Raw genomic sequence first — 13420 nt, forward strand, 5'->3', positions numbered from 1 at the left:
GGGATTACTGTACAGGAATTTCTGAGGCTCAAAACCCCAGAGTTTAAGGGGGGAGAAGGTGAAGATCCTCAGAGATTCCTGGAGGAGACTGAAAAGATGATACGGAGACTGCCCTGTTCTGATGCAAGAGCTATAGAACTTGTAGGGCTTACAATGAAGGAAGATGCCTGGGGCTGGTACCAGAGGCACGTGGAGGACAGATTGTACAGTAGGAATCCTCCAACCTGGAAAGAGTTCAGGCAAGCAGTGATGGATGAGTTCTTGTCTCCAGCTGAGAGACAGAATCGGACTCTTCAGTTTGAGAGGCTGAAGCAGATGCCCGGAATGAGCGTATCTGAGTACGCTCGTGAGTTCACTAGATTGGGAAAGTATGCTCCTTACATCATCCCCACTGAAGCTGCCAGGATAGAAAGATTCAGGCAGGGTCTGATTTCCCCGCTTTATAATGCAGTACTGGCAGTAGAGGTCCCCACCTTGTCTAGGCTGATTGATAAAGCAAAACAGTGGGAGACCAGAAACAAAGAGGAAAGAGCTGAAAGAGAACAGAGGAAAATGAGTATGGGAAAAGGGCAAAGCAGTAGAGATAGATCTGAGGGAGTAGAGCTCTCGGAGGGCCCGACGGAGCAGTCTGTGCGCTCAGCTCCACCTGCCCCACGTAAGAGGAAATGGAGGGAAAGAGGTCAATCACAAGATACTTTTCTACCATCAGTACCTCGTCCTCCAGTCACTATGGCCAGAACTGAATCTAGGTTCCAATCATGGCCAGTATGTGGCATATGTGGGAAGCAGCACCCTGGCAGATGCAGAATGGATCAGGGAGTGTGCTACAGATGTGGACAGCCGGGTCATTTTGTCAGAGAATGCCCGCATGGTGCCACCCAGCAGTTTGTGCCTTTGGCATCCTATCCTTCTGTGCAGATGGACAGGCCTAGTAGTAGGGAGCCTGTAGGCAGAGGTAGAGGTCAAGCACAAACATTACAGCAGAGTGCTGGACCATCTCAACTGTCAGCTCCAGTAGGCAGAGGGCAAGGAAGGGTGTTCACGGTAAATCCACAGAAGGCACAGGCATCGAATGCAGTTATGACAGGTACACTCCTCATTGATAAGATTAAAACTAGAGTGTTATTTGATTCTGGAGCTACCCATTCATTTGTATCCCCTTATTTTGCTAAAAAGTTATCTTAGGATAAGATATTAATGCATATTCCCTTAGCTATTAGTACACCTGTAGGGATAGTATAAAAGCGAAGTATGTGTATCCTACCTGTGTGGTAGAAATAGAAGGTAAAACACTTCCAATTTATTTGATTCCCAATACCACACCGAGCAGAATATGAAGAGTAGATATACTCATCCCTTTGAGTAATCAGGTAATTTACTCTTTTAAATTCGAGGACGAATTTTATATAAGGAGGGGAGGATGTAATAACCCCAATTTTTTTTTTTTTATATAAAAAGGGTAGAATAGTCCTTTAAAATTGATATAAGGGGTAAAATGGGAAGGAATCAAAAGATAATGGCATAATTGCAGATATATCGAAGTGGCAAGGGCAAAATGGGAATTTAATAATATTAAATAAAGGGTGAATAGTGTTTTGATGTGATTTAATTGGAGGGTTTGAGCTGGCTCACGGGAGTGAAACAGAGAGGAGAGGGGGAGGGTTCTCAGACGACACAGAGAGAAAGAAAAAGAGAAGAAGAAGAAGAAAAAGAAGAAGGAAGAGGGATTCGAGGTGGAAGGGAGTCCCGATTGCACTTCCAGCTGCAGGGAAAAGTGTAGATCTCCTTCTTCTCTACGCAAGGACCTCGATTTCCAAAAAGAAAAAGGTAAATATCCATCCCTATCTAGTCTTTTGATGACATTAGGCTATACCAAGGGTGGATATAGTCTAGAGGGGTCGGATAAGGGTTGTAGAGGCGGTTAAAAGAGGAAGAATCGGATTTTGACAAATTTTTCCGGCACTACGGAAAAACTGTGTCGAAGTCCCAACTTCGGCGAATTATTTAGGGGGCCAAACGACCTCCGATAGCAATGGATGTTACCTCTTTAGAATCCTCTATGAGTGTAGAATGTTAGGTAAAAATTTCATCAAATTTGGAGTTTGGAAAGTAGATCAAACCCGGGATGAAGTAACCGGCTGTCGGTCCGGGTTACTGTTCATCCGGGTGGGAAAATAAAAAATTTTATGCCAAAATAGGATATTAAGCCTAGATTAGGCTAAGGGAGACCTTGTACTCGTGCAAGGGAGTCCCTAATACACATAAATGATGAGTTAATTAATAGAAAAAGAAAAAGAGAAAGAAAAGAAAAGATTTAAGGAATGGGGGAGTTGAATCAATTAAAGTTCCCTATATTATAATTGGCACGTAGATTATAGCCCTTGATACAAAACTAAATGTATTGTAAATGCATATCACAGTTGGGCAAGAAGCTAGGGAACAAGAGGAAGAAGTCCCCTGCTGCCTACTGTAAAATTCTAGAGGCGTATCGAGGCCGTGCCGGATTGGCAGGTGAGTGGGAGTCATGTACTTTGCACTATGAGCATCCTTAATTCATTTTCATGAATGTCGCCATGTGTGAATTGATTCCACTTGAGCATATTGATTGATATTGTAGTAGATTCCTCTATAATCTTGATTCTCCATGCTTGATTATTCTGTACATGCATTTGAGGGAACATTGAGAGGAATTACGAGGGGTTGATGAGTAATCAAATTGATTCCGAATTGTGAAATGATTTCTTTTGTAAATTGATTTCATTTCCTCTATTTTAAAGACTTGTGAGTCGTAGCTTGATTATACTCTTTTATGAGTAATTAAATTGGTTCCAAATTGTGAAATAACTTCTTTTGTAAATTGATTTCATTTCCTCCATTTCAAAGATTTGTAGAGCCTTCTTAGTGGTATATTGAGTTGTATTGCACTTTCTTGACCCTCACTCCTAACCCTGATGTTAGTTTATGATTGGGTCATGATCGAGTGAGTGGTAGTCTTGATCATACTCCTTTTTAGTAGAGTATTGGGAGGGTGCATTATGGCATTTATGCATGGCTTGGCAGTATCTGCAGGACACCTATAGTCGATGGGGTTGAACATCGGCCTTTGTGCACATAGTAGCCTTCTGGGTGGGCGGAGCCCAGTCCCTTCCTAGGGGGGACACGGCCCTAGGCGTAGGATCGGCCGGTCCTACGACTTATATTCTGCTTGCCGCCGGGCATAGTAAGACCCCGCGAGGTACAGTATGGCTTTCCGCGGATGTAGAATTCCCGCGAGGTGCCGTTTAGTATGTAGATGTGAGATGGATTTCTGTTCTGGATACTGGCCAGCATTTATATGATCAGTGTGGTGTCTTATCCTGCATATGCATGTGACAGTAGGGAGTTGTTGCTGGTTCGCCTGGGGCGTAAAACCCACCTCCCGATAGCTGTCTAGCATTTATGTTATCGGTATGGTGTCTTATCCTGCATATGCATGTGACAGTAGGGAGTTGTTGCTGGTTCGTCTGGGGCGTAAAACCCACCTTCCGACAGCTGTCTAGTGATGATTTATATATTGGTGTGGTGTCATATTCGATGTATGCATATGGCAGTAGGGAGTTGTTGCTGGTTCGCCTGGGGCGTAAAACCCACCTCCCGATAGCTGTCTTGTTGATGATTCAGCCTATTGACACCTGATTTATATGATTCAGTACTATGACCTGTTGAACATATTTATGAGTAGCATATATGTTGACTTGATTATTCCATATATGCTTCAGATGAGTTGATATTGATTGTGGTGATATTGATGATTTACTCCATATTCTTTATGTTGAGTTCATGTTCATCTTGTTATTGATCTTGAGATTTTACCTCGAGCCATGATTATATCTTGTCTCATGTGCATAGTACTCTCTACTCCACTCACTGAGTATTTATATACTCACTCCCCAGTTTGATGTTTTTGATTGCAGGAAAGGTATTGTATAGAGAGGAGCAGGATTAGTGATTGCCTGCTAGCTGTGCCGCTCCATAGTATAGTATAGTATAATGTAGATAGAGGTTTATATCTTTTGGTGTATTATAAACCTTCTATTGTATATAGTGCATAGTTACAGTCATAGATCCTGTTGTGGATATGGGTTTGACCATGGATGGATTGGGAAGCAGGAATATATATATGTGTGCAGATCAATTGTGTGCCTGTGATAATGTATTGCTATATATTGTCCAGGTTTATTATGTGACAGATTATGTGATTGCTGCTCTGACAGGTAGTGTGTTGTATGTATTGAGATAATCCTGACAGGTCACTATAGGAAAAGTGATCATTTTGTGCATGTATCATGCCAATTTTTTTTCAAGATCTATTGATGATTGATAGGTAGTAGGGTTCTACGCGGTGGCTGGTGGCCTTATGCCTACCCGCACCCTAGGACCGTCGCGGCGGCCCGCCGGGAACGGGGCGGGGGTCGTGACAAAGCTTGGTATCAGAGCAAAGGTTAAACAAGAGTCCTGTCAGAGCAATAGGATGAGTCAGGATTAAGTATAGGATTATACTATGGAGCATAGGGTTTTTCTGTATGTTATTTTATGAGTTATTTACAACTCAGTAAAATATATCATGACTCAGTGTGTAACGACCATCCTCTCTTTTTGACTTTTTTAGAGAGATATAAAGAATACCTCCAAGGAGAGGACCCGCTCGTCCTGGAAGGAGGATGGAGCCAGATATAGCATTGGATGCGGGTTCTGCACATGTCGAGCCCCAAAGAGAAAAACCTCCTCCTGCTGATAGACGGAGGGTTGATGATCAAGGAGATGTAGGAAGTAGAGATGCATTGATGGAACAGTTACTGGCGGAGAATCAGGCTCTGAGGGAGCAGATTGCTCGGGGGAAATCTCTTGCCCCGTCAGTAGTATCCATCCCACCTCCTGTATCTGTGCCAAGAAGTTTGGCCAGGCGGGCTCTAGATAATGAGGGGATTACTGTACAGGAATATCTGAGGCTCAAAACCCCAGAGTTTAAGGGGGGAGAAGGTGAAGATCCTCAGAGATTCCTGGAGGAGACTGAAAAGATGATACGGAGACTGCCCTGTTCTGATGCAAGAGCTATAGAACTTGTAGGGCTTACAATGAAGGAAGATGCCTGGGGCTGGTACCAGAGGCACGTGGAGGACAGATTGTACAGTAGGAATCCTCCAACCTGGAAAGAGTTCAGGCAAGCAGTGATGGATGAGTTCTTGTCTCCAGCTGAGAGGCAGAATCGGACTCTTCAGTTTGAGAGGCTGAAGCAGATGCCCGGAATGAGCGTATCTGAGTACGCTCGTGAGTTCACTAGATTGGGGAAGTATGCTCCTTACATCATCCCCACTGAAGCTGCCAGGATAGAAAGATTCAGGCAGGGTCTGATTTCCCCGCTTTATAATGCAGTACTGGCAGTAGAGGTCCCCACCTTGTCTAGGCTGATTGATAAAGCAAAACAGTGGGAGACCAGAAACAAAGAGGAAAGAGCTGAAAGAGAACAGAGGAAAATGAGTATGGGAAAAGGGCAAAGCAGTAGAGATAGATCTGAGGGAGTAGAGCTCTCGGAGGGCCCGACGGAGCAGTCTGTGCGCTCAGCTCCACCTGCCCCACGTAAGAGGAAATGGAGGGAAAGAGGTCAATCACAAGATACTTTTCTACCATCAGTACCTCGTCCTCCAGTCACTATGGCCAGAACTGAATCTAGGTTCCAATCATGGCCAGTATGTGGCATATGTGGGAAGCAGCACCCTGGCAGATGCAGAATGGATCAGGGAGTGTGCTACAGATGTGGACAGCCGGGTCATTTTGTCAGAGAATGCCCGCATGGTGCCACCCAGCAGTTTGTGCCTTTGGCATCCTATCCTTCTGTGCAGATGGACAGGCCTAGTAGTAGGGAGCCTGTAGGCAGAGGTAGAGGTCAAGCACAAACATTACAGCAGAGTGCTGGACCATCTCAACTGTCAGCTCCAGTAGGCAGAGGGCAAGGAAGGGTGTTCACGGTAAATCCACAGAAGGCACAGGCATCGAATGCAGTTATGACAGGTACACTCCTCATTGATAAGATTAAAACTAGAGTGTTATTTGATTCTGGAGCTACCCATTCATTTGTATCCCCTTATTTTGCTAAAAAGTTGTCTTAGGATAAGATATTAATGCATATTCCCTTAGCTATTAGTACACCTGTAGGGATAGTATAAAAGCGAAGTATGTGTATCCTACCTGTGTGGTAGAAATAGAAGGTAAAACACTTCCAATTTATTTGATTCCCAATACCACACCGAGCAGAATATGAAGAGTAGATATACTCATCCCTTTGAGTAATCAGGTAATTTACTCTTTTAAATTCGAGGACGAATTTTATATAAGGAGGGGAGGATGTAATAACCCCAAATTTTTTTTTTTAATATAAAAAGGGATAGAATAGTCCTTTAAAATTGATATAAGGGGTAAAATGGGAAGGAATCAAAAGATAATGGCATAATTGCAGATATATCGAAGTGGCAAGGGCAAAATGGGAATTTAATAATATTAAATAAAGGGTGAATAGTGTTTTGATGTGATTTAATTGGAGGGTTTGAGCTGGCTCACGGGAGTGAAACAGAGAGGAGAGGGGGAGGGTTCTCAGACGACACAGAGAGAAAGAAAAAGAGAAGAAGAAGAAGAAAAAGAAGAAGGAAGAGGGATTCGAGGTGGAAGGGAGTCCCGATTGCACTTCCAGCTGCAGGGAAAAGTGTAGATCTCCTTCTTCTCTACGCAAGGACCTCGATTTCCAAAAAGAAAAAGATAAATATCCATCCCTATCTAGTCTTTTGATGACATTAGGCTATACCAAGGGTGGATATAGTCTAGAGGGGTCGGATAAGGGTTGTAGAGGCGGTTAAAAGAGGAAGAATCGGATTTTGACAAATTTTTCCGGCACTACGGAAAAACTGTGTCGAAGTCCCAACTTCGGCGAATTATTTAGGGGGCCAAACGACCTCCGATAGCAATGGATGTTACCTCTTTAGAATCCTCTATGAGTGTAGAATGTTAGGTAAAAATTTCATCAAATTTGGAGTTTGGAAAGTAGATCAAACCCGGGATGAAGTAACCGGCTGTCGGTCCGGGTTACTGTTCATCCGGGTGGGAAAATAAAAAATTTTATGCCAAAATAGGATATTAAGCCTAGATTAGGCTAAGGGAGACCTTGTACTCGTGCAAGGGAGTCCCTAATACACATAAATGATGAGTTAATTAATAGAAAAAGAAAAAGAGAAAGAAAAGAAAAGATTTAAGGAATGGGGGAGTTGAATCAATTAAAGTTCCCTATATTATAATTGGCACGTAGATTATAGCCCTTGATACAAAACTAAATGTATTGTAAATGCATATCACAGTTGGGCAAGAAGCTAGGGAACAAGAGGAAGAAGTCCCCTGCTGCCTACTGTAAAATTCTAGAGGCGTATCGAGGCCGTGCCGGATTGGCAGGTGAGTGGGAGTCATGTACTTTGCACTATGAGCATCCTTAATTCATTTTCATGAATGTCGCCATGTGTGAATTGATTCCACTTGAGCATATTGATTGATATTGTAGTAGATTCCTCTATAATCTTGATTCTCCATGCTTGATTATTCTGTACATGCATTTGAGGGAACATTGAGAGGAATTACGAGGGGTTGATGAGTAATCAAATTGATTCCGAATTGTGAAATGATTTCTTTTGTAAATTGATTTCATTTCCTCTATTTTAAAGACTTGTGAGTCGTAGCTTGATTATACTCTTTTATGAGTAATTAAATTGGTTCCAAATTGTGAAATAACTTCTTTTGTAAATTGATTTCATTTCCTCCATTTCAAAGATTTGTAGAGCCTTCTTAGTGGTATATTGAGTTGTATTGCACTTTCTTGACCCTCACTCCTAACCCTGATGTTAGTTTATGATTGGGTCATGATCGAGTGAGTGGTAGTCTTGATCATACTCCTTTTTAGTAGAGTATTGGGAGGGTGCATTATGGCATTTATGCATGGCTTGGCAGTATCTGCAGGACACCTATAGTCGATGGGGTTGAACATCGGCCTTTGTGCACATAGTAGCCTTCTGGGTGGGCGGAGCCCAGTCCCTTCCTAGGGGGGACACGGCCCTAGGCGTAGGATCGGCCGGTCCTACGACTTATATTCTGCTTGCCGCCGGGCATAGTAAGACCCCGCGAGGTGCAGTATGGCTTTCCGCGGATGTAGAATTCCCGCGAGGTGCCGTTTAGTATGTAGATGTGAGATGGATTTCTGTTCTGGATACTGGCCAGCATTTATATGATCAGTGTGGTGTCTTATCCTGCATATGCATGTGACAGTAGGAAGTTGTTGCTGGTTCGCCTGGGGCGTAAAACCCACCTCCCGATAGCTGTCTAGCATTTATGTTATCGGTATGGTGTCTTATCCTGCATATGCATGTGACAGTAGGGAGTTGTTGCTGGTTCGCCTGGGGCGTAAAACCCACCTTCCGACAGCTGTCTAGTGATGATTTATATATTGGTGTGGTGTCATATTCGATGTATGCATATGGCAGTAGGGAGTTGTTGCTGGTTCGCCTGGGGCGTAAAACCCACCTCCCGATAGCTGTCTTGTTGATGATTCAGCCTATTGACACCTGATTTATATGATTCAGTACTATGACCTGTTGAACATATTCATGAGTAGCATATATGTTGACTTGATTATTCCATATATGCTTCAGATGAGTTGATATTGATTGTGGTGATATTGATGATTTACTCCATATTCTTTATGTTGAGTTCATGTTCATCTTGTTATTGATCTTGAGATTTTACCTCGAGCCATGATTATATCTTGTCTCATGTGCATAGTACTCTCTACTCCACTCACTGAGTATTTATATACTCACTCCCCAGTTTGATGTTTTTGATTGCAGGAAAGGTATTGTATAGAGAGGAGCAGGATTAGTGGTTGCCTGCTAGCTGTGCCGCTCCATAGTATAGTATAGTATAATGTAGATAGAGGTTTATATCTTTTGGTGTATTATAAACCTTCTATTGTATATAGTGCATAGTTACAGTCATAGATCCTGTTGTGGATATGGGTTTGACCATGGATGGATTGGAAAGCAGGTATATATATATGTGTGCAGATCAATTGTGTGCCTGTGATAATGTATTGCTATATATTGTCCAGGTTTATTATGTGACAGATTATGTGATTGCTGCTCTGACAGGTAGTGTGTTGTATGTATTGAGATAATCCTGACAGGTCACTATAGGAAAAGTGATCATTTTGTGCATGTATCATGCCAATTTTTTTTCAAGATCTATTGATGATTGATAGGTAGTAGGGTTCTACGCGGTGGCTGGTGGCCTTATGCCTACCCGCACCCTAGGACCGTCGCGGCGGCCCGTCGGAAACGGGGCGGGGATCGTGACACTAAGCAAGCTCGAGTTCGAGCTCAATACAGAGCTTGGTACCGAGCCCGAGCCCGAGTTCGAAACCAAGATTTTGTGAGGCTCGGACTTGGCTCGGCTCGGCTCGTTAATAGGTCTACACTTTATTTTGTCTAACTTCTCCTGCACCCGCAAACTATGGAAAGTTAATCAAGTAGCACAAAGAACACGTTCCCAATTAAAAAAAAAAAAAAAAAGGCACGTCCCCATCCAAATATCAAGCAGCACAAAGAACGTCTTATCAAAATAAACAGCACAACGAGCATAACAGAAATTTAATTAAGCTATGAAACCGTACAATGGTGCAACCAATTATTCTTTCGACAACGGTATTATTGATGAAGAATCTAAAACACATTGAAGAAATCATATGGAATACATTTGACTGGTTCGATTACATATCGAACTCTTATTAATCCAAGAGACCGTTGCTTCTATAGTTTTTTATCGGCATAACATCCTATCTCGAGGCCCGATGGCAGATCCCTCAAGGCCTACGGGGACAAGAGCTCCCTTTGGCAGGAGCAAATGCGAAAGCCCCCGCAGTGTAAAGTGCTCGTTGGCCAGAACCCAGCTTTATGATCCTCTCAAACTTTAGGGGAGCCCCAGACCTTTGGTCTGCAGGATACACCGGCACATTGCAGTATGATAACGGCGACGATCCGAGGAATACTCGGCACTTGTGCGCTCCATAGTTCGTCACCGCGTTTGTTTGGATCAAGAAATAGCCATTTTTATCTGTTGTTCCCTTCACTGTCACACCAGGTGCGCTACTATTGCAACGTAACCATGCAACAGCACCTATATATGCCAACAAGAGAAAATGAGAATAGATGAGCGATTGTGATCAAAAGAGAGATTACTGTGATAGAGGTTGAAGGTTAGGAGGAGGTGGAGCAAACCAGGAAGAGGAGAGGCATCCATGGACTCAACGTAGCCGGGGAGCTTGCATGACCTGCAGTAGATGACGCCTTCCACAGCGATGGGCAGGCGTGGAGGGGTGGTTGCTTTCGCCGTGTCAACGCCCTCGGCATGAGAAAGGAGAGAGCCCAGAAGGACGACCAGAAGAGGAAGAGAGAGAACTAGAATCCAGTTTCGTGCCATCTTAGCCTTCGCTGCCTCCCAATGAAGTCAAAAGAAAAAAAGTGAGAGGTGCGTTGAAATAGGTTGGTCTGTGAGAGGCCATTTATAGCCGGCCCTTGCACCATTGCCGCTGGTTCGAACTGATAAAAATGGTCTCATATAGTGTGCCATGCTGAGAGTGCATGCATGAATACAGTGTCCCCATTGAAATGGTGTCACAAACTGCAGGTGTGGAAAGCCCATGGCTTTGCTGTATTGCTTGTATGCGGGCTTTGGGTCAGGGCTCTGGCTATGTCCCGGAGGGGCCCCTGTAGGACGTAGGTGCACACGGATTTAGGCACGAATTTTACTATTTATTTTACCATGGAGGGCGAAACTTCCATCTTCTGGTGGAGAGGACCGCGGCTATTATTAGCATTTGTTACGGCATAGCAGCATATTTTAGATTTAATAGTAAAACAAACGGCACAGGAAGTATTTTATAATTTAGAATCGTAGCGTGCCTCAGATCGGCGGTTTTGCTCCAAAACAAGCAGCTAAGTTCCGTTCAGACGACACAGGACCATATATAGGTTTATGCAATTTAATGCAATTCTACATAATCTGATCGATCCATGGATAATTTAATGAGATTTAAAGATGGGTCAAATATGGTAGGGATGTGAATCCAATAAAGGACAAGAACACAGTAAGCTAGGCAATAAACTAGTTCTTAAATTTATATTCATATTGATATTCATACTTCCAATATCTGATTTTTATCTATATTCGTTCAAAACAAATATGGATATAAATTTTTACATCCAACTAATACCCACATGCATATTTATATTTATCAAATAAAATAAATATGAATATAGATATATTAGTATTCGAACCATATTCGATTCGGTTTCCGCCTCATGTAACATACATCCTTAAGCATTTTACTTTCTGAATTGTTTAGAACCTAGCTCATCTAAATCTCTATTCCCTCATCCAAAGCAGGCACCATCGGATTTAATTTATATCCTAGGGCTTATATCACTTTTAGAATTATATTATTATATTTAAAAAAATAATAGCTAACAAGTCTTCTCTAGCTAACTTCATCCATTGTGATCAGGGTCAATTGACTCGTGTCGAACACACAAGCCCAACGAGTCATGCTAGTCCAGGCTGGATTGGGTTGGATAAATGGATGCAGATTAGAATTGCCACCTACATGTGCACACATATATAGATTTTCAATGTCTCAGCTTACTTGCGAGAGCCTTCATGGTGGCTCAACAAGCTTGTAATTGCTTTGATGTTGCTTTTCTTTTGTTCACCTTCTTTGATAGGACCAACAAGAAAACTCACCTAAAAAATACATTGCCATGGGTTAGGAGCGGTAAAAATCAAGTGCTAAATATGGCACCCAAGTCAATAGGGATCATCAACTTTCAAAGCTTCGTATCTGAACATGTTTAGCTACCTAATTAGCAACATTTATTGCTTCCTCGTGTGATAAGGTTGAGAGCCCGATTGCTCGATACATGATAGCCCTAGCTCCAGCACAACTGCCATAAGAAGTCACTGAGCCATGAGTAATTTTAAATAACTGTAGTCATATTGGTTCCAGGGAGCCCATATAGCGTCCATTAGATGTGGTTTCGCCATGCAATGGACCATAAAATTCTTCTTTAGTGCACTCTTTCCCACCTGCAAAACACATGTTAGTACGCTATTTTATTGGAATACACGCTATCCTATGTCAATGCGAACAAGTATCCGAATATTTTATTCATCCTCAAATCGAACAAAATAATTTTAACTAATATTGAATTGAGATGCTTTCGGTAATAAATTTAAAAATTAAAAATTATTTGGTTTTATTTATAATTTTAATCATTTTTTCAAGCCGAACCCAACTTAAAACCAAAACTTATTCTGAAAATAAACATTATCGATATTTAATAATCATATTACCTTTTATATTTTGTTTGAATTCAAATTATTATATTTATGAGAATGGCCATCAGTTAATCTCAATGTACTATTCCACTCATTCTAGACCGTCCATTTAAAAAATTATTAATTGAGTTTATTTGTTTACATCAAAATTCACTTGTATTGGAAAGGATATAAGGTTGACGAAAACATCATAAGGCCATGAACTCTTGACTACATTAGAGATTGCCCTCTATCCCTTTTCTGGTCGCTTGGAACACCACCGTGCAAAAAGCTCGAAGTGAAGCTTGTAAATTGTCAGAATCACGTTGGAAGCTTGTAAATTCTGTGATAACCTGGTGCTCAACCGTGAGGTTCTCCACTGCGCTTGCCCTCTTTTGAACGATGAGGCTCTGAATTCAATTCCTCTGTTATTTTTTATTTTCTTTTTTGTTCCCTATAGTTTGGCGATAAGGGTTATCTATAGAGTGCTGCCTTTTGGTTTGATCGAACATATAGGAGTTGGGGGTGGTGTTGGCTTTATTTTTGCTTTAATGATTAGTCCAATTTTTAAATAAAATAAAACATAAATTATCTATAAGAAAATAAAATTTGACATTTTCTATTTTCAAGCTCGATTCATAGCCAACTTTAAATTACCCAATAAGAAAAGCAATTTGGGGGTTGTGGTACCATTGCCACGAAAGGGTTGCTTGGAGATGGGATGTCGGCCCTTCTCATATTCTCTACTTTAGAGGCATCCCAATACATTTGAAGTTGTCCTGATTTATCAATGATTTTCTGAATTTAAATCGTTCCAATACTATAAAAGGTCCCAGAGAGTTACATGTTCAAGCATTGAAGGTTCTAGTTGTTTTTGTGAACCTCGGGATCTCTACCTATAAAGCTTAATATGGTGTCAATGTCAATTGTCCCTCTTGCCTATTGAGTATTGACGCCTTTGTACTCTAGTTACAATGCACATATT

The 13420-nt window shown here is 41.9% G+C and overlaps 1 protein-coding gene across 1 annotated transcript; it reads right to left on the reverse strand.

Annotated features, from left to right (window-relative positions):
• Positions 1-9869: 9869 nt before the first annotated feature.
• Positions 9870-10713, reverse strand: LOC120110409 (non-classical arabinogalactan protein 31-like). Its single transcript, XM_039125232.3, has 2 exons — positions 10341-10713; positions 9870-10239 (listed from the first exon to the last, which is right to left on the reverse strand). The coding sequence occupies exons 1-2, from the start codon at positions 10540-10542 to the stop codon at positions 9926-9928; spliced, it is 516 nt and encodes a 171-aa protein (XP_038981160.3). The 5' UTR covers positions 10543-10713; the 3' UTR covers positions 9870-9925.
• Positions 10714-13420: the final 2707 nt, after the last annotated feature.

Source organism: Phoenix dactylifera, chromosome 1, assembly GCF_051530095.1.
Source record: "Phoenix dactylifera cultivar Ajwa chromosome 1, Ajwa_hap1_PhDact_Kaust_v1.1, whole genome shotgun sequence".
Classification (NCBI taxonomy): domain Eukaryota; kingdom Viridiplantae; phylum Streptophyta; class Magnoliopsida; order Arecales; family Arecaceae; genus Phoenix; species Phoenix dactylifera.